This window comes from Sceloporus occidentalis, unplaced genomic scaffold (assembly GCF_023333645.1).
Source record: "Sceloporus occidentalis isolate IW3139 unplaced genomic scaffold, rSceOcc1.0.p SCAF_1, whole genome shotgun sequence".
Classification (NCBI taxonomy): Eukaryota; Metazoa; Chordata; class Lepidosauria; order Squamata; family Phrynosomatidae; genus Sceloporus; species Sceloporus occidentalis.
The window spans coordinates 231,658,052-231,678,006 of NW_028316981.1; the positions used below are offsets into that span (position 1 = coordinate 231,658,052).

At 39.1% G+C, this 19,955-nt stretch overlaps 1 protein-coding gene across 12 annotated transcripts in view; it reads left to right on the top strand.

Annotated features, from left to right (window-relative positions):
• Positions 1–19,955, top strand: part of PTPRD (protein tyrosine phosphatase receptor type D) — a 1,452,104-nt gene that overhangs the window by 1,412,795 nt on the left and 19,354 nt on the right. For all 12 annotated transcript variants that reach the window (XM_089489811.1, XM_089489739.1, XM_089489757.1 and 9 more), the window contains 4 exons: positions 8,916–9,201; positions 9,414–9,592; positions 11,657–11,783; positions 18,761–18,886. In XM_089489811.1, the coding sequence (XP_089345937.1) occupies positions 8,916–9,201; positions 9,414–9,592; positions 11,657–11,783; positions 18,761–18,886 (718 nt within the window). The remainder of the gene's footprint in view (positions 1–8,915; positions 9,202–9,413; positions 9,593–11,656; positions 11,784–18,760; positions 18,887–19,955) is intronic.

Genomic DNA, 19,955 nt, shown 5'->3' on the forward strand with positions numbered 1-19,955 from the left:
TTTAATGGATAGCATGGTCTTTTGGCTAGTAAACATTGCTGTTGCTTATTGAAATAGAAGAGATTTCCCTCCCTCAGGCTCTTAAACTTAGATAGCAATTTTGCATTAGTAAAGTGAACTAAGGGAAGTTGTTACAAAAAATACAAAATGCGTATTTGGCTCAATTTTTTTTTTATATAAGACCTAGCTTGAGAAATGATTTCCCCCATTTGTGCAGTAAGGATAGAAATCAATCATTATCACAGTCTAGAATTATGCTCTTCCAGAAACTGGAGCAGTTAACAAATTATCCATTCTGGATAAGCTACCAAGGTGTAAAAAACAGAGGGGCAGCATGCAAGCTTTTGAGATTTACAGAAATATTAATCAGACAGAATGTGGAATCTTTTGAATTCCCCTGATTAAGCTTGATTGAATGAAATATATCATTTAATATTCATTCTGTATTTTTATTTCTTTGTTAAGAACACAAAACAACTTATGATTCAGGCCAAAGACCCATCTTACCCTGCAAGATCTTTTCTAGCCAGATATATCCATCATGATTAGTAGACACTGATACCATCAATTTCCACCAATTTATTCACTCCCCTTTTAGAGCTGTCCAAGTTGACAATCATCACTGCTGCTTGCAGTAGTAAACTCCACAATTTATGTATGTGCTGTGTGAAAAGATACTTTATCTATCCTGAATTTTCCATCATTCAGCATCAGCCTATATCTATTGTTACCTTGAAAAAGAAGTTTCTTTTTATTCACCTTAACTGCACAGTGCATAATTTTGTATACCCATAACAGGTCACCTTTTTTAAGCGAAACCTTCAAAACCTTCAAAGTTTGTTACTTTTTCTCTTGGGAGGTTTGAATTCCTCCAATCCTTAGATCATTATGATTCCCCTGTTATCTAGCTTCCACAATACAGGTATACCTCAGCTAATGAAGTAGAAGTGATCTTCCTCACCATTAGCAATAACCTCCTGATAGTAAGAGCTGTTCGACAATGGAATACACTACCTGAGAGTGTGGCGGAGTCTCCTCCTTTCAAGGTTTTTAAACAGAGGTTGGATGGCCATCTGTCAGGAGTGTTTTAATTGTGTATACCTGCATAGTAAGGGGTTGGAGTTGTTGACCCTTGAAATATCTGCCAACTCTATGACTCCATGGCCAAGTTTCTTTAAAAGAGGAGAAATAATATTGAAAGAATAGGGATAGATCCTGCACCACAAAAAAGAAGAGGAATTCAACACACTTAAGCAAATGCTTTATTCAAAACAATATGCACATGTGAAATGAAACAACCATGGGGCAAAACATACAGCTCCTTTGTGGCAGCTTCCCAGCGGCTTGGGGGCATGTTGTTTAGACAACCCATGCCCAAGTCAGCAAGAAGCCGCCATTGAAGCCACCTGCCTGACCCAACAGCGGGACACCTCTTTCAGCCCCATGTCAAGTAAGCCTAGCATAAATAAAAACATTTTGAATCTTGTCAAAGCCTCTTGTAATCTTCTTCCAAAATGCTTCCAGAAATTCCTTTTTCTTTCACCAGCTTTCACTTAATTCAGTTTTGGTGACCAAACATACAGGTCTATGTTTTTTATTCATGCTGGAATACTTGATGAGGCAGGCTAGTCTTCCTTTTCTTTATGTTTTGCTGTTCACACATGCTCAAGAAGGGATTCTCTAGGCAGCTGGTGTTTCCTTGCCTGTTATAAGCAGGGCACACATAACTAAAGTAGGATTGGCTAGAGCAGAGCCCCATTCTTTCTCAGGTCACGCTTTACTGTTTACTACAGACTGTGCTGTTTACTATAGACATGCTGCTACAATCTGACACTGAAAGCCTATTTGTCGAGCCCTCTTTCATCATCCTAACAAAGTGGTGCTGCAAAAAAAATGACCAGCTAGATTGAGAACCAAAATATAAAGGGGTGGATGAGTGTTTAGGTGTAAAAACGCTGTAAAAAGGAGTTATTTTGTCAGAGGCTTTGTTAATGGTGGTATTCCTGTAGCCTTTTCAGGTATACAAACAAAACCATATACAGTATTTATTGATATTTGTATTTATTGCATTTTTATCCTGCTTTTGTCCCAAAATGGGATTCAAGGCAGCTTACAATAATTTTTAAAAATAGTAAAACTTTAATTGCAAATGTTAAAAATAATTAAATAATAATAATATTAAAACACCTCAATTCAAAACAGAGCAGAGTTAAAACCTTTATTAAAAAAAGTAAAAACCATTAAAAGCAACACACCAATTACATACATACACACTACATAAGTACAGTTCACACACCTGCCTAAATAAAAATGTCTTCAGTTGCTGGTAAAAAGAGAGCCGGGAAGGGGCCAACCTGACCTCCCATGGTCTGTGGTCTATGAGGGTAATGCAGCTGAGAGAAAGCTCTTCTTCACTGGTCTTAACACTCAGACTGGCCTGTATAGGGAGATATGGTCCTTCAGAAAGTCTAGACCCAAGCCATTTAGAGCTTTAAAGATTAAAACCAGCACCTTGAATTCTGCCTAGAAATGGACTGGTAGCCAATGCAGCTGTTTTCAGCAGGGGACTGACATGATCCCTGTAGCCAGCCTCAGTCAACATCCTGGCCACAGCATTTTGGACCTGTTGAAGTTTTCAAACAGTTTCCAAAGACAGCCCCACGTAGAGTACATTACAGTAGTCCAAACAGGATGTAAACAAGGCATGTGTCATTGTGGCCATATCTGACTTCACAAGGAATGGGCGCAGCTGGCACACTACTTTTAACTGTGCAAATGTGCTTCTGGCCACAACCGAAACCTGGGCATCCTGGCTCAGATCTGAATCCAGAAGCACACCCAAGCTGCAAACCTGAGTTATCAGGTGGGAGTGTAACCCCATCCAACACAGGCTGAATCCCTACTCCCTGATCATATTCCAGATACGACTCACTATTTATGACAATTTTATTTTTAATTATTTTGTTAATTATGCATACCATATAATTTTCTCTTTTTCCTTCTTTTTTACTAGTCGCACTCAGGGTTGACATTTTCACAGTGCTACCCTTCACATATCCAAAATCCATTTCTTCATTAGTTGCTCCCCCAGCTCAAATCCCATCTGTGTATAATGCCTATTTTTTTCCAAATTTGTGGTATAGGAGTAGTAGCAGTATTTTGTTGTTGTTGTTGTTGTTCCCAGGCTCATTAATCCCAGTTATAAATATCTTTAAAGCAAAAGTGATAACAACGTTAATTTTTGGAGCTGAAATCTGGGTCTTTGCAGATCTCTCAAAAATTGAAAATACACAAACTAGATTTTTGCATATATTCCTAGGGGTCTCTAAATCTACTCCAGCTAGTCTAACGAGAGCTGAACTGGGTATGGATAAGCTTGTTGGGCAAATTTATGTTAGGATGGTAAATTTTTGGTGCAGAATACATAATCTTTCAGAAGCAAGGCTTCCTAAAATCTGTCTAGATGAACAGAGGACACTCCCTCGGGGAAATTTTTTGTTTCATAAACATTTTTTTTAAGTTGTCGTTGTCGTTGTTTGATCCTCCCCCCCCCCCTTCTCAATACCTGATGGAAACATAATTCAACCAAGCTGTAATCCAATTGCCTGCAGAAGGGACATTCTTTTCCCCATGCAGTTCATTTCCTGTAAAGTAGGTTGATTGGGGTTACAGTTGTGGCAGCACTGTCACAATCATGACTAAGTAGCAATCATGAATATGAAACAGTTACCTAGACTTACTTGTCATTACAATTCTATCAAGTCTGAGAGGGTCAGGCCAAGAGAGGTTATTTAAGTATACCATAGCTGATATAGAATTCCACCGAGAAGGCCCCCTTTCCTTGTACTCACCAAACAAACCTGAGAAAAGTTTGTATAAAGGATATGGTCCTTCAAATAGCCTGGGTCCATGTCCCATAGGTCTTTGAAAGACATTTTAAATTTGGATAAAGAATTTTGTGGCCATAGATGGGCACAATTTTGCTAAACTGAGTTAGCAAGCAAGAGAGAGAGTGAGAGACATGCGTGCACATGCACGCACACACACACACACTTATACTCCAATCTAGGTGAGGTAATCTCATGTTTTGGGAAAAACTTTCAAAGTGTTAAGGACGTTTTTCTGTGCTGGTGTGGACAAGGCCTCTTGGTTCTCAAGGGCAGTTGGAAGTGCAGCTGCTGTTTTATCAGCAAGTTGATAGAAGGCTGATGTTTAGGTGTTTTTGCCCACAAGATACACACTCTCAAGGCTAATAGAGACTGTATTATCCCTGCTGCATAACACAAAAAGCCTGATGAAGTCTTCCCCAAAAACTGTGATTACAGAGGTTTTGAAAAGGGAAGAAACTATCACATTCTTAGCAACTTTTGACTGGTCAAAAATCATAAAGATTCTTGCCCCAGAATATGTCTCTGTCAGGTTTTCTCCTCTGTTTTGGTCACTAAGCCAAAACGCCAACTGAGAGAATAAGTGTATAGTTAGTAACTCTCCTTGATATCCAGTTTCCTCTGTTCAGGTGGTTATTTGCAATGTGCAGCCATGTCCTGGATAGATACATCGAGCTCCGGGTGTCTTTTGATTATGATTCTGTGAGCTACAAGTGTTAGTTGCATTGGATTGTTGTGTGTAGAATTCAAAGCTTTCTGGCCAAACACACTAAATTCATGTTTATGTGAGTCCAGTTTGTTAGAGATAAGGTTTAAATGTTGAAAAACAGGCACAAGTGTTTCTCCTGTAAGTAAACAATGATCACCACTAAATCTCAGGAGAAACTCTTTTAGGGAGCCTGCATCATGTTTCATGTTAATGGCAGAGTCTCCTTCTAAACAAAATGAGGAAGCAGGCTGAGAGCTAAGCTGGCAGGTTATAGGAGAATGGTGTTCAGGAGTTGTATGGGTTTCTAGATCTGTTTCCAAGATTCCATTTTTATCTGGGGAAGCAAAATAGAAAGTCACCTCTTGGGTCCCATGGTGGTAGCAGATTATCAATATGCAGCTACTTATAAGACTTAGCTCTAACATTTGTATTTGGGCTTATTTTCTTTTGTCCTTGTCTTCTGGAACATTTTTTCTAGAAGAACAGAAGATTATCTCATCTATGTTGAAGGACCTTAAGAAGTCATTATAAACTTTGCATTCCAAGGCTGAATGCCTTAACCTTTTCATTTCTCAGAAGCAAATGCTAAATATGCCATCCTTGAAAGCACAAAATCAAAAATTTGTCCAGGCCTAATCCTAATTATACCTCAGAACAACTAACCAAAAACCGGGGGGGGGGGGGCTAAAATGCTGATTGCAGAAGCTTTTGGGCAGAAAGAAATCAGAAATCAACTCCATCTGGTGAAATTGTTGCTATGAAGAAACATGCAGGTGGATGATGATAACATAACTGATACTAATATTACAGATAGCTACAATGGAGACAAGAACCAACAAAACTTGGAGCCTATGGAACTGCCTAATCTTGCTTCATGTGAGCACTCTGAGTTCCCCTATGAAGAATGCTGATCTGACAGGAAAATTTTAATTTGATCTTGGGGAGCAAAATGACTTCCTAGCTGCTCTCCCACACTGGTAACACCTCTCCTGTCATTGAACTGACCTCTCCATCAAGTTTGCAACAGCCCCCATTCAACCCTTTTCCAACTATAACTATAACTCACTCCACGTCCTCAGAAGACGACCTGAGACCTCACCTTGTAGGCAGTCCCTCAGGGTGTGCTGAATGTTAGGGAATTATATTACCAGAATGATGTTTAATGCCTAAAGCACTATCAAACTTCTTCCTTGGAATATTGCTGTCTGGGCATCCAAGAGACTCAGCCATATTTCATACATTATTTAGCCTCCAAGAAACATGGTATCAGTCCCCAGTCCTAGTTGATGGATTACTACAATAGATGTCCTAGCTCTTACCGGGGAGAAGGAGAGCAGAGCTAAAGGATGACTACCTCTTCTCATCTCTATGAACCTCTGGGCAATGGTGGTTAAATTAGATCCATTTATACTCACTGTTTCTAAGTGTTACTTGGTTCCAGAGATGAAACAAGAGCAAGCAACACATGAGAAGTGATTGGTATATTTATTTAGTAGTTATACTTTTTGTGTGGGCATGCAGTACAATTATGACAGGTCCTTAACACTATGGAGATTAGCGCACAGGCTTTTATCCCCACGCTAAGTGCAGGATGTAAACACACAGGGCCGGATTGTATCGCATAGCCCCGTCCCCAGGCACTACTTATCCTGTACCTGACCCAGGCTTCTCCCAGACCTTTTCTTTAATATCCTGTTCTTTAAAAGGTCTAGGAAAAGCCGGGGTCGGGTACGGGATGAATACTCCCCGGGGACAGAGCTGTGTGATAGAATCCATCCCTGTGTGTTTACATGCCGTGCCTAACACAGGAATAAAAGTCAATGCACTAATCTCCTGTGACAATCACTTTTATTTTTAAAGATATATTGTATAGTTCTGTTGATAGCAGATTCCCTAACCAGCTTTGCTTTATGATTTTGCATCCTAGAAGTAAGAAAATACACTGTGTTTGGTCTCTTCCTTTTGAAGATTTTAGTCACTTTTTTCAGTGCTTTGCATCCAAGACAAGTAACAGTTTAGATAAAGCAGAGATGGCTTATCAGCTGCACTGTTCATGCCATGTTTTTGGCTGAACGCTATAGAAATGGGAGAGGGGAGGGAAGCACAGTACAGTTCAGTCATTATCACTATGCTGCCAAGCTCAGTTCGCAAACATCAAAGAGACCTTCCAAAGTCAAAGAGACTGTTTAGGAATTCTAATCCTTCTATTTAAGTCATGTATGCCACTTCAGTGCTGATGGACAAAAAAATAAGCACTAGGTCTGCAATCCTGAAGGGATGCAAGCATATGCAAAGCCCTATTCTGCTCTTGCTGGAAGGATAGAAGTACTCATGAAGCTCTTTCACACACACCTTGTTGACTTCTTCTCCCCTTCTAAGATTTGAATCTTACCTGTACTATGCCCTTCCCAATGCAAGCATTTCAAACCAGCTTCAGAGCAGGATATGGAGTCGAGACAGCTATGGTTGCTTTAGTTAGTTATCTTCACCTGACCATTGACAAGGGGAGTGTTTTCCTGCTGATGCTTTTGAACCTCTTAGCAGCATTTGTTACCATCAATCATGGTATCTTTTTGGAATGCCTGAGGGCATTGGGAATTGGTTCCACAAACCGAACTTATTTCTACATGTGTATTAGCAAACAATAGCCTAGGATACTAACAGTAGTGTGAATCTCAGTATCTTGAATGTAATGGTGAGTCTCTTTGGGTTATATTTAGAAAAACATAGTAAAACTATGGTGCATGCTAATACAAAAAATAATGTATTGTCTCATCTTCAGGACCTACAGTTTCTAAAGGTTCTTGTGAAAGGTTATGACCTTTTCTACATCACTGTTTCCATATCACTTTCTTTCTGAAATTCCATCATGCTGAAAGTATCATGGTTGGTGCTGGCTGCCTGGAGACTTTATTTAACATTTATTTATTTTAGTATTTTTTTTTACTTTCATCTATATGAATTGAATCAATATATATTAAAATGGCAATGAAGATGTGGTAAAATTTAGCATGCAATCAATAAATAAGTTCAGTTGGCTAAAACACTACAGTCAAGTGAAATATCAAAGCAAACAAAATGTTTTGATCAGATGTTTGAGGGAATACAGGAAAATTAATTAATTTCCTAATTAAGGAAAATATTGTAATATCAAGATATCACCACAAAAAGGCTTTTGCTTCATAGTTGTTTAATGTACCTTTCCTTAACCATTTTTTTTAAAAAAAAGACTTATTTAGCATGTCAAATTTTACATGTGAAATTCATCATGAAAATCATGGGACAAGATGTGGAACTTTGGAGTATAAGGAAGGTGTGAACAGACCCATTGCCATTGGATACTAAGAGAAGATTCTTAAGTTACTTTTGTGGGATCAGAACACAGTCCTAACTAACCAAGATAACCAAGGCCCATCTTAGCCAACCCTAAGGCTGCATCTGCATTGCTGAAATGATGCAGGTGGACACTGCTTTCACTCTTGGCTCAGTGCTATAGAATCCTGGGATTTGTAGTTTGTTGTGGCACCAGGTCTCTCTGTCAGAGAAGACTAAATATCTCACAAAACTACAGATCTCAGAATCCCATAGCATTGAACCATGACAGTTAAAGTGGTGTCAAACTACATTATGACTGCAGTGCAGATGCAGCCTAAGTCTTCTGAACTCATATTAAAACCAAATCTCTCTCAGGCTAGGAATTTTGGAAATTATTTTGAGGATTACCTTCAATTTGGCTTTACTTTATTCCAGCACTGTGACTATTAGCCTGAGCTGGGAGAGATTTAGAAAACTGCCCCTTTTTGTCTGCTTTTTGCCTCTTCTGCTGGCACATCTTAGTTGGCAAAGCAGTTCACATGGCAGATCAGTTCATAACTCTAAAGTGTTCTGGCAGCATACGGCCATTACTACCAGCTGGAGAAAATTTCCATGGGCAGAAAAAGCTTGTGCCAAGTCCTAAATCCCTACAGCCAGTGAATCTTTAAGCGTGTAAAACATCTGCATACTGGAACCATGTGAGTAGGACAAATTTCATGGATCTTTCTTTCGTAATAATTGTCCACCTGAGAGCGATGAGGTTCTTAACATGAGGAAATGACTGCCATATGACTGAAACAACTAAAGAAGGGGACCTAAAACTGAAATCCTAGGTTCACAAGAAACCATAAAAATTAGCATGATTAAAGTCTAAATTGCTGTGATGTTTGTTGCCATGTCAGTATGCCAACCAAGTGTCATAATGATATAAAACGTTTCCATCCTTTACAAACTTTTTATATTATTCTTTCCTCTTCCTCCTCCCTTTTTTATTATTATTATAGTGCTGGAGTTGGCAGGACCGGCTGTTTCATTGTAATAGATGCCATGCTAGAGAGAATAAAGCATGAAAAGACTGTAGATATTTATGGCCATGTAACTCTAATGAGAGCCCAGAGGAATTACATGGTTCAAACAGAGGACCAATACATCTTTATCCATGATGCACTGCTTGAAGCAGTGACATGTGGAAATACCGAAGTGCCAGCCAGAAACCTGTATGCATATATTCAGAAGCTGACACAGATAGAAGCAGGAGAGAATGTCACAGGAATGGAACTGGAATTTAAGGTACTTCATACAAGGGGATTCAGTATGGTTTTATTAAGATACATTGTGTACTGGGGGGGGAGGCACTTTGGGTTTCAATTCCCCCCTCCTTAGAATAAAGCATTTGTTTTGTAGATCTCCCAGGAGGATCAGCAACAGCTTCTAAGTGATGGCTTTTTAAAATATGGCATATAAAAGATTGATCTTCTATGTCTTTTCTATATTTTCTACAGCGGCTTGCCAGCTCTAAAGCTCACACTTCAAGATTCATCAGTGCCAATCTTCCATGTAATAAATTTAAAAATCGCCTTGTTAATATTATGCCATATGAATCCACGAGGATATGCTTGCAACCTATCCGAGGGGTAGAAGGCTCTGATTATATCAATGCCAGCTTTATCGATGGCTACAGGTATTTTTAAAGGGGCTCTTTGGGAGTAAAAACCTGTTGCTCTTTAGAAATTAAGCATGTACCAATGTATGCAATTCATTTTACAGAAGCGTATCCATAAATTGTGTGAATGCCATGTAGGATCTCTTCTGAACCACTGTATACCATAGTTCCTTCCTGAACCACTCAGCAGTGTCAGAGATCTGATCCCAGGGGAAGAGTCCCCATTGTGGCTTTAAATCATGTAGTGTTGTGCCACAGTTCAGATGGGCTAGCACTCTTCTCAGGTAGGCCAGATCATCTTCCAACACAACCAAACTAATGTGAAAGAAGCAAACACTAGAGGGTTTCCTGTGTTACACAGGGAAATAAAACTGCTGTCATATGGAATGCTATTTGATCATGACATGCCTCAGAGAGCTTAGATGCTCATTTTTAGTTAGTAATTTGTTATTCATTATTGTTCCAATCACTTTTAATTTTTTAATTCATTTTTATTAAACACAAATAATACAGCAGTCTATATACACACACACACACGACTAAAACCTACTGTACAAAAACTAACAAATAACAATCCTAACACACACACACACACACACACACAAACTACTACAAACTTAACATAACTCTGACTACATCCCTACAGAACTGATCATTATATCTCCCTGTTATTAAAATCCCTTTAAATAAAATACACAGAGCTTCTACAATATAAGCAGTCTCAGGCCCGAAACAGACAGGCTGAATACACTGGCACAAGGCCACACCAGTGCCATTTGTGCCTGGGCTACGGCAACTACATGTGTCTGGTCCCAATCTGGACTGCTGCTGTGGTCCTGAACTAGGCCGCTGGAAGGGGTGCATTTTATCCACTGCTACTTGGCCTGGTTCTTTTAGGGTGATGCAGGCTTGGCACTGCTCCCAGACTCATTCAGGCTGTGTGATATCTGAACACTATGCCTTGAACATGGCCAGAATCTGTGTCATTTGGGCCATATGTTTTGGGCCTCAATTCACTTTGCAAAACCTAAAATCATGAACTGACCCCAGCAGGAATGTGTGTAAGAAATAAACAACCCCCCTTTAAAAAAATTTTTTTTGTCAATTTCAGCAAAAATAATTTAATTTTAAGAGTAATGTATTATTTGCATTTTACTTTTTAGTTATTTTATGATTAATTTAAACATACAAAGCCTCTTCTATGTGGCCCTAGTAATGCTTTGGAGTAATGAGCAAGTATTATTTATTACAATTAAAAAAATTAACAACTTTACCAGGTGCTACATTTTAAAAAATGCACTCTATTATATTCTCATTATTCTAAAAAAGTATTAGTTCTGAAAGAGGAGAGTCATAGCACAACAGCATAAAATATTACCACGTGGAAATTACAGTTCTTTTTTCTGTTTGGCAATAAATTTTTTGGCAATAAAACAGCAGCAGATGGGATAGGAATATACCTTGATTAGTAATAGTAGACTCATAGCAATGGATTATTTAATATACTATACAGATGTTGAATTTGTGGGCTGAACATCTGTATGTGGATAGTAGACTATCTACTTCAGGGATGAAATGTACAGCTATTTGAGTTGGCAGCCTAAAAATATGGACTAGGCTGTCCCATGGCACTTTGTCATGGCTTCCAAATCCTCCCCACTTTTGCTGATGTTCTTGGGTTGCTGAAGAGTTAACAAAGAATTACTTTGGAGCTATAAGTCATAAGCTCAGTAGACTGTATGACAGTCAGCCTTAAAATCAAAATGGAGCTGTACCACTAAGTGTTTCCTAAGTGCTTTCTGTAACACACAAAATTGAGCTATTAGATTTGCATTAAAATTTAAATAACACAAAAACATAAATCACAATTGTAACAGAGCAATTCCTTCCACAAACTTCCAAAAATAAAGCAATGCTATTGTTTGATTAAACAATCTTTAATGTGTTTTTAATGCGCTTATAATCAATAATTTACAGCCATACGTTTCTCAGAACGATGTTTCCCCAGAATGTTTATCTGCAACATGAGAGTCTTTGACTTTCTTTGACTGATAAATATTTACTCTTGTATTTTAAATATAGACAACAGAAAGCCTATATAGCTACACAGGGACCTTTGGCAGAAACAACAGAAGATTTCTGGAGAATGCTTTGGGAGCACAATTCTACCATTGTAGTCATGCTTACTAAGCTACGGGAAATGGGCAGAGTAAGTATCCAGCATGTTTCCAGAAAGCAAATGTCAGAAATTATGTTGGCATTGGAAGTACAACAAGAGCAAGTAATTCAGAAAACTTTAGGCAGTTGATTTATCATGGATCAATTTCTGTTGGTCGTCAACATTAGAATAGAAAGGAAACAACCCCACAAGACCACATCACACTTATTAACCAAAAGTACATTTACGCATGAATATGTTTTCACGTACAATGTGAACACATGGTCCATGGTGCTACACTTGTTTGGGGCTTCTAATTCTGCATGTATAAGGCAGCTCTAAAGAGTACATAGACCAAACTATATTTAAACTATATAAACTTGAGGTTCTCAAACAGTGGAGCATGCCCCCTATTGGGTGTGATAGTTTCTCAAGATTAGCTGACCTTCCAGAGAGGAGAGGTCCTTGGAACACTATGTGAAGCGAAGAAAGTGAGTGTCAGGGTGTAGTAGGGAGGTTGGGGCTTGTGTATGCATGGCAGCATTTGGGGAGGGGGTGGAACAAAGTACATGACCCTTTTTTCCTTCCTCTTTGCTCTTTCTGAAGGCAAAATCTCTCATTTCTGTCTTTAGAAGGAGCAAAGTTAAGATCTGTTCCTTTCCTTTTGCTCTTTTCAAAGGCAAAATCCCACAGCTGGTGGGGTCTCTGTCTTTGAAAGGAAAAAAATTAAACCCCTTTCCTTTCCCTTTACTCTTTCCAAAGGCAAAATCCCATATACTACCTCAAGTGAGAGGGCCCCCTGATATATGCATGTGCAGTGGGCCCTTGGTATCCATTAGAGTTTGGTTCAACGACCCCACGTAGATACCAAAATATGTGGGTGTTCAAGTCCCATTAAATTCAGTGGCATAGAAAAATGGCAAAAACAAGGTTAATTTTTGGACTTTATATTATTTTTTAAATATTTTCAAGCCGTGAATACTCAGATCCATAGATAAAAAAATTGATGGGCCAGTTTACAGAGGGCTGACTGTAGATGTAAACGGGAACCCAGAAGGAAAATGTTTGAGAACCACAGATATAAACTATATTTGGGGTTCTTCAATGAGAAGGTCAGTTGTGATGGATGAATTTCCCTGAAAGGTAGCTTGCCCACTGCTGCACGTTTTCCCCTGCCATGCAGGCAACAAGGAAATGCTAGCTATGTTGTGAGGTCCATTCCCAACTTACACAGTGTGATAGTGGTTTAGTTCTCAGAAGCAGCAGATGAGATGCCAAATTTGTATCTTGTGTGTTTCATTTCAGACTGCAGACAAAGGTTCACAATAAGGAAAATAATTCCATGTGCTTCCTTCCTTCATGCAGAAAAATAGCACCTGAGAGGAAAGGCTACCTTAGAACACTTATCACAGATACTTAGTTTCTGCACACAGATAAGTTATTTCAATGAAAAAAAATCAGTCTTGCCATACAAAGTGTTAAGCCAGATACAGGCTTACCACTTCATCTGATAACTGTTAGTGAAATTCAGCAGACCTAACCAATTCCTGCAAGAATGTGAGTGTACTGGTTCTCTAAGACATTATGATATGCATCTGAGTAAGAGTTCCTTGCAGAGGAAAAGTTTTGTGAAAAGTATTCCCTGGATTTGAAAATAAGGCAAGAGCAGAGAAAACAGGTTAATAATCATAGACCATGATGACTTCAAATGTTGTTTAAAATGACTGCAGACATTATTAAAATCAATTGGCTTAGCACAATCTACAACACTATATAAATAAAGTATAATCATAAATAATAATAATTACTATTACTGAATGAACAAAAGTGCCTAATTTTGAGTGTGGGTCTTCTTTTCTGATACAGACATTCAATATGGCCACTATTACCGATAAATTTAACACATTGCCTTTTTCAAATTCAACTCCAAAATGGAGCTACTAGCCAAAATATTGTTTCTTAAACTTGTTAAATGGTACCATCCAACTATGAATACACCCCTGTGTCTCTCATAGGAGAAAACTGCTACTGTGGATATGGTTAATCATGGCACAGATGTTATTAGGCAAATTAAAAAATCCCAGTGGCTCCTCTGGATCAAACTCTGTTTACCTTTAAAAGAGTTTATGTAACAGAAGGGGCAAGACACTTGCGATGAGACTTTTTGAGCCTGCACATTGTTTGGCTATATATAAAACACTGGATGGCAGCTTGGAAAAATCTGGGTGAAGAGCATGTTTCAGAAACAGTATTCTCTGAAAGATGAAGAATCACTTTATGAGGTAGGGATGATATGGAAGATTTTAGGCATTTCCACCAAGCCACTCTCCAGGACATTTCACAAGGTTTCAGCTGACAACTTTACTACTTTTTCCATTACAAATGCATAATTGAATCTTGGATCTGTGCAGTGCAACAGAGAGTTCCATCTTTGTGTTCTAGCCCAAGATTTTGTTCTACCTTTCTGAGCTGATAATATTAAAAATTGATTCTGATCGCCATGAGAACTCATACAGTCTTCAGCAGAACTCTGTATGTTGATATACTAGAGAAGCATGTTCTTTGTTCTTACTTTGGATTCTGCAGAGCAAAGCAGAACCCACAGCAGAAACCAACTGCATATGAAATTGATACCCAGGCTGATCCATGAAGGGTGAGAATCACCATCTTTATTATGAAGATCAAACTGCAAATATATATCTGCAAATAATAGAATTTTGAGTACTAGAACTAATAACTTCTCAAAAACCCTTGAAATAGATAGGAATGTGTGTGTGTGTGTGTGTACACACACACACACCTATCTATTTCAAGGGATTGTGTGAAGTGATTAGTTCTAGTACTCAAAATTCTATTGTTTGCAGATGCTGTGTACTGAAACAGTCTGAGGGAGAGTATTTTCCAGATGATTTCCTGAATATCACCCTGTGTATCACTAAGGGCATTCAACACAGATGAACTTTTAAAAGGCATATCAGAAGCTCATCTCAGACAACAGAAACCATGGGAAACATATTCCTGGCCAGATTTAGTAACACTTGACAGATGGAATGCTGATGATGTGTCAGTTGATTCACTTTGCAAATTAGAAGATTTAGACATAAAGCAATACCAAGAGTTCTAGTTACTGAAAATTGCACATAAAGAATATTCCCCAAAAGAAGTCTATTGGTGTGTTTTTTTACAAGCAACCAACAGTGAAGACCAAACAGCTGTCAAGTGCTACTACAAAATAAAAGTATTCTTATTGTCCATGAAAATAAATAAATCTGAAAACCAAAATCCACAGTTTTAGCAACATGTTTATGACGACCAACTAAATCAAATGGTGGACACAGCTGCCATTTTTCATGGCCTGCCACTTTTAGTTCATGCACATTTCATGATTCTGCTACAGGTAAGATTTTTGTACCTTACCTGAAAAAGGAATTATGAGATCCCAAGAGAACATATAGATAACTTGCATTTTAATTTGAAAGTGTCACTTCCATAAGAAGGAAGGGCAGATGGATACAAAATTTATCATGCCAGGCAAAAATCTTAGACAAGGGGACTTCATAATTCACTGAACCAGTAAGCTTTCCAAAGTTTGTTGCTGCCATATATAAACCAGGAGGAATGATATATATCAAAAAAGAAGAATAAACTTAGGAATATTGTTTATCAGGCTTTAGGTCAGCATGGTAAAGCCATGCTGCCTCATGAACCAGTGTTTCTGAATTAAGTCCTGATGTGTTCCTGGGAAGGTGATGAGGTGAAACTTTCATTTTATTTTCTAGGGGCTTCTTTTTAATCATTCATTGACAGCACACCACCATTGCAATGTGGCTCCTTTAAGGGACAGCTTCACTCCTTGAAAGATAAATTCACAAATTAGTGATGTGATATTCTTCATTCATTCATTCATTCATTCATTCATTTGTGAGCAAGCAGGTTTTGAAGTGTGGAATGAGTTTACATGTTGGTCCTTCTGTCAGTGATACACATGTATTGTGCTATAACTCCTGTCATCTCTACCCAGCTTGACCAGTGGCTAGAGGCAAAAGTAGTTGTTCTCTAACTCCAACATATCTACTAGGCTACATGTCGGGGGTGACTGGCATGTATATCATAATTTTATCCATCATCCCATGAGAGACCTTTTGGCAAGATAGTAATTTTGTCCTTTTGTCACATGAGTGGCATATGAAGACCCAAGATCAAATCCCTTGCCAATGTTCCATGCATTTTCAGCTTGAAACATTAGATCTTCCTTTGTGTTCCTGGCCACAAAGTTGGAAATCATGGGAATACATCACAGAGGCTTTTATATACCAGATTGTTAGTGTACGTTGATTATCTACACTCAAGATGCCCACCACTTCCAGAAGATACGACCACAGACTACCTTCATATACACCACCACCATTTGGTTGTGCACATGGCCAGATGAATCTGTTGATGAAGGTTCCTTGTCTTAATTTGATTCTAAGAACTTAAAATATAAGTAGTGATGCTTTTATTCACTGTGCAATACAGTAGAGTCTCAATTATCCGACATAAACGGGCCGACTGATAGTCGGATAACCGAAAATGTCGGATAATCCAGACTCCCCCTCCTTCCTTCCCTCCCTCACTCCCTCGTTCCCTCCCCGTCTCCTTCCCTCCCTCCTTCTCTGCTTACCTCCTGCTTCCTCCGTGGCAGTGGCGGCTTCTGCCCCAGCTTGGCTGTGGGGGCGGATTCTGCCGGGGCTGAGAGGGCCGACTTCAAGCCACGAAGGAGCGGCCTGGGCCAATCCCCCAGTCTTCTCCTTGGCGGCCTGGTTTCCCCTAGCCTGAACAGGGCTCCACGGACTCCCTTTGGGCTGAGGAAAACCAAGGTGCAAAGTAGAGGACTGGGCCGAGCACCCAGTCGTCTCCTTTGCAACTTGAAGTTGGCCTTCTCAGCCCTGGCAGGCTCCACCCCCCCCCCCCCCACTGCAGCCAAGCCAAGGCAGAAGCTGGTGGTGGGGCCTGGTGGGGCTCACCACCACATTCGCCACCTACTTGGGGCCTTTTCTGTTTGGGACCATGTCTGGGAGCGTGAAAAGGCCCACAGCGACGCCCCCCAAGTTATCTGACATCAGATAATCTGGAATGTCGGATAACCAAATGTCACATAACCGAGACTCTGCTGTAGTTACAGTATATGAAAGATGCTAAGCCATTTCACTGGGTGTGTATGGTTATTTGCTAATTGAAAATCTAGACTGTTATTCTCCCCTGAAAGGAAATATTGCTCATGAAAGGAAATTAAGACCTAAATCCAATTGATAGACTGAATTAGAGCAGCCAGTTCAGTCAGTGCAACTGATGTGTTGATTTACTAACCCCCTATTAATCCAGTAGGTCTACTCTAGTTGGAAGTAAAAGTTTTATTTTGGCCATAATATTATATGTTTAATATAGCTGGATGTTAAAATTAAATTACCACTAGACTGGCTAAAAAGTGTCAAATCTTTTTTTTCATAAAGACTGTGGTATTCCTTATTATCATTCCCTGTTCTGTACATTGCTTACAGACTTACATTTTCTTAGGCTTCCTCAGAATTTTGCTAGAACAATGAAACCAATAGCAATAAAAGAGTTATATTCTAATAAAATATGTGGGTGATTGCAACATATTCTTCAGATAGTTAGTAATCTTATCCAACTGGACGCAAACAAGAACCACAAGATTCTCTGTTTTGAAGAACTAATGAGTTTCTAGTTTTCAGTATTGTGAAAAAGTATGGAAAAGCTATCTGAAATATGTACTTAAATGTTATAAAGGTCCCTTTTGGCTCAGAATATCTCACATATAAAGGATTTTATAGCTTCAGTCTAGAACAGAAAGGATGAGAGAAATTTTCAGAAGAGGTGGGAAGAGGTTTTTGATAAATGAAGTCATAGGGCAGTGCTACCCAGGAGGAATCGGAAGAGTCAAGGCAGGACATTGTCAAAGAAAAGAAACCTGTGGACATAAAAAAATGAAAGAAAGGGAGACAGCATATTTTCAAACAGAGAGAAATAATCAGGTAGCAAGTGGCTAAAGGGGAGCAGAAAAAATAGGCAGGGGAAATTTAAGATTGTAGAGCATAAGTATTGGAGGCATATGAGAGGCAGAATAGTGACAAGTTAGATTAGTAGGACCTGGTGGAACTCAGATCAAAAGTCAGATGAAAGGGGAAGAGGGAGCAAGAAGAATGGGCTTTTTATTTAATGTGATGGCTCAGTCAGAATAACTAAAATTTGAAGGTAGAATTCATAGCTGTGTTAGTCTGGAATATCAGTATGCAAATAGATCTTGTAGCATGTTTGAAATTATCCATGTGAAAGATAAAATCATAGATTTAGGTCTACTTCCTCAGATGCAATAACTTGGTCTTTCTTAAGAACTCTATACTTTCCACTGTAATTGTTGGGAACGTACATTCAGGACAGATAGTACTTCTTCACATTACACATAATTGATTTATTGAATTCACTGCCACAAAATATGGCAATAGCCATGAGAAAGCAACTTTAGATGAAGATTGTGAACACTTCCAATCCACAGACTTGTTTGTGGAAGTTTGTGAACATTAGCTCTAATGCCTAACAAGAATTTCCATGTTCAAAAGCAATTTGGCACTAAATGTCACTTGGTGATACCCAAAGGGAATGGGGCTATAGTTTTTATAGCCAATTGGTGGGCTTTCCAGAGATAATTAGTTGAGCACTGTGGACAAGAGGATGATGGTCATGGTAGTATTTGCTTTGATCTAGCATGGCTTTTCTCTTACCATTATGAATTCTTAAGAATGCAGCAAAGGTTTCAAATCTCATAGTCTGTCCAAGAACTTGGAAATATTACTTTCCATACTACATAACCCAGAATCCCTTAGTCATCATGGCCTAAGGCCAAACTCCAAACTCTAGGATTGTCGCTTTGGCTGTACTGAGGAAAATACACAACTTCCTTTTAAAAAGAGCATGGATGGACATCTGAATAAACTTATATGTTTGATGTGTTCCCCACCACCCTGCAGGAGAAATGTCACCAGTATTGGCCAGCAGAGCGATCAGCCAGGTATCAGTACTTTGTGGTGGATCCCATGGCAGAGTACAACATGCCACAATATATCCTAAGAGAATTCAAGGTCACAGATGCCAGGGTAAGTGAAGCAGAACATATTTTGACTGTCTTAGGAATCTGGAAAGCAGGGTTTGAATTTACCCTTGGCCATACAAAACCACCGGGGGACCTTGGGTAAGTCATACACACTCAGCTGCAGAAGAAAGCAAAACCAAACCCCCTTTGAACAAATCATGCAAAAACAAACAAAAAAACCCCTGTGATAGGGTTGCCATAAGTTGGAAACAACTTGAACTCATACAACAACAACAATTCATATTGGGATATCTTTGCTTTGTGTTTATCCTAGCCATATTTTAGAGCTTGTTTTTCTAATGTATACAGTGTGTGTTCAATAATATGCCTTTGAACCTCAATTGACATTCCTACCCCATGTTTTCCCACTTCTTTATTTTTTACACCAACATCACTCCCTCAACAAGATGTTCCTCTCTCACCAAGATGGCTCTAGCTTAACAATGGATCACAAAGAATTGCTTGTTTTTCTTTCTGGTTAAAGTATTTAAACTGCTTTTAAAGCTGTGCCTCAAAGTGACATGCAAAGCAAAGGCAAGAAAAAATATATATAATTGCTCCATTAATAGGTGTATCAATACATTGCAAGGCTGCTCTAAAACTCACAAGCTAATCAGAAATCCAAACTTCTGAGTAACTTCTCCCATGGCATTTGCAAATATTAAATGCACTGGTGATAAAATAGCCTGGATAGCCTTAGCAATAGTCATCCTGGATTGAAGTGCTGCTGTTGAATGCTAGGTTGGTGAATGGAAAAACAGCTACCATTCAGGACTTGATCATGGATGAACATGTCAGCCTGGCTTGTATCACAGCAATATGCTGGAAGAGGTGAGATGAGAGTGGGAGATAATTTTCTGCCTTCCCTACCAGATTTTTTGTGCAGTAGCAGGCAAGATCTGGGGAAGGGAGGAGGTAGAGTTGCATTGGTTTATCATGATTCTACTCCTTGACAAGGTGACCTGTCCTACAGTATTCAAGTTTTGGATTGTGAAGGTGTGGTTGAGACAGAAAAGGGATTCTGTTGGTGTACCTGCCACCCAGGTACTCAGCAGTGTCTTTTCTAAGAGAGC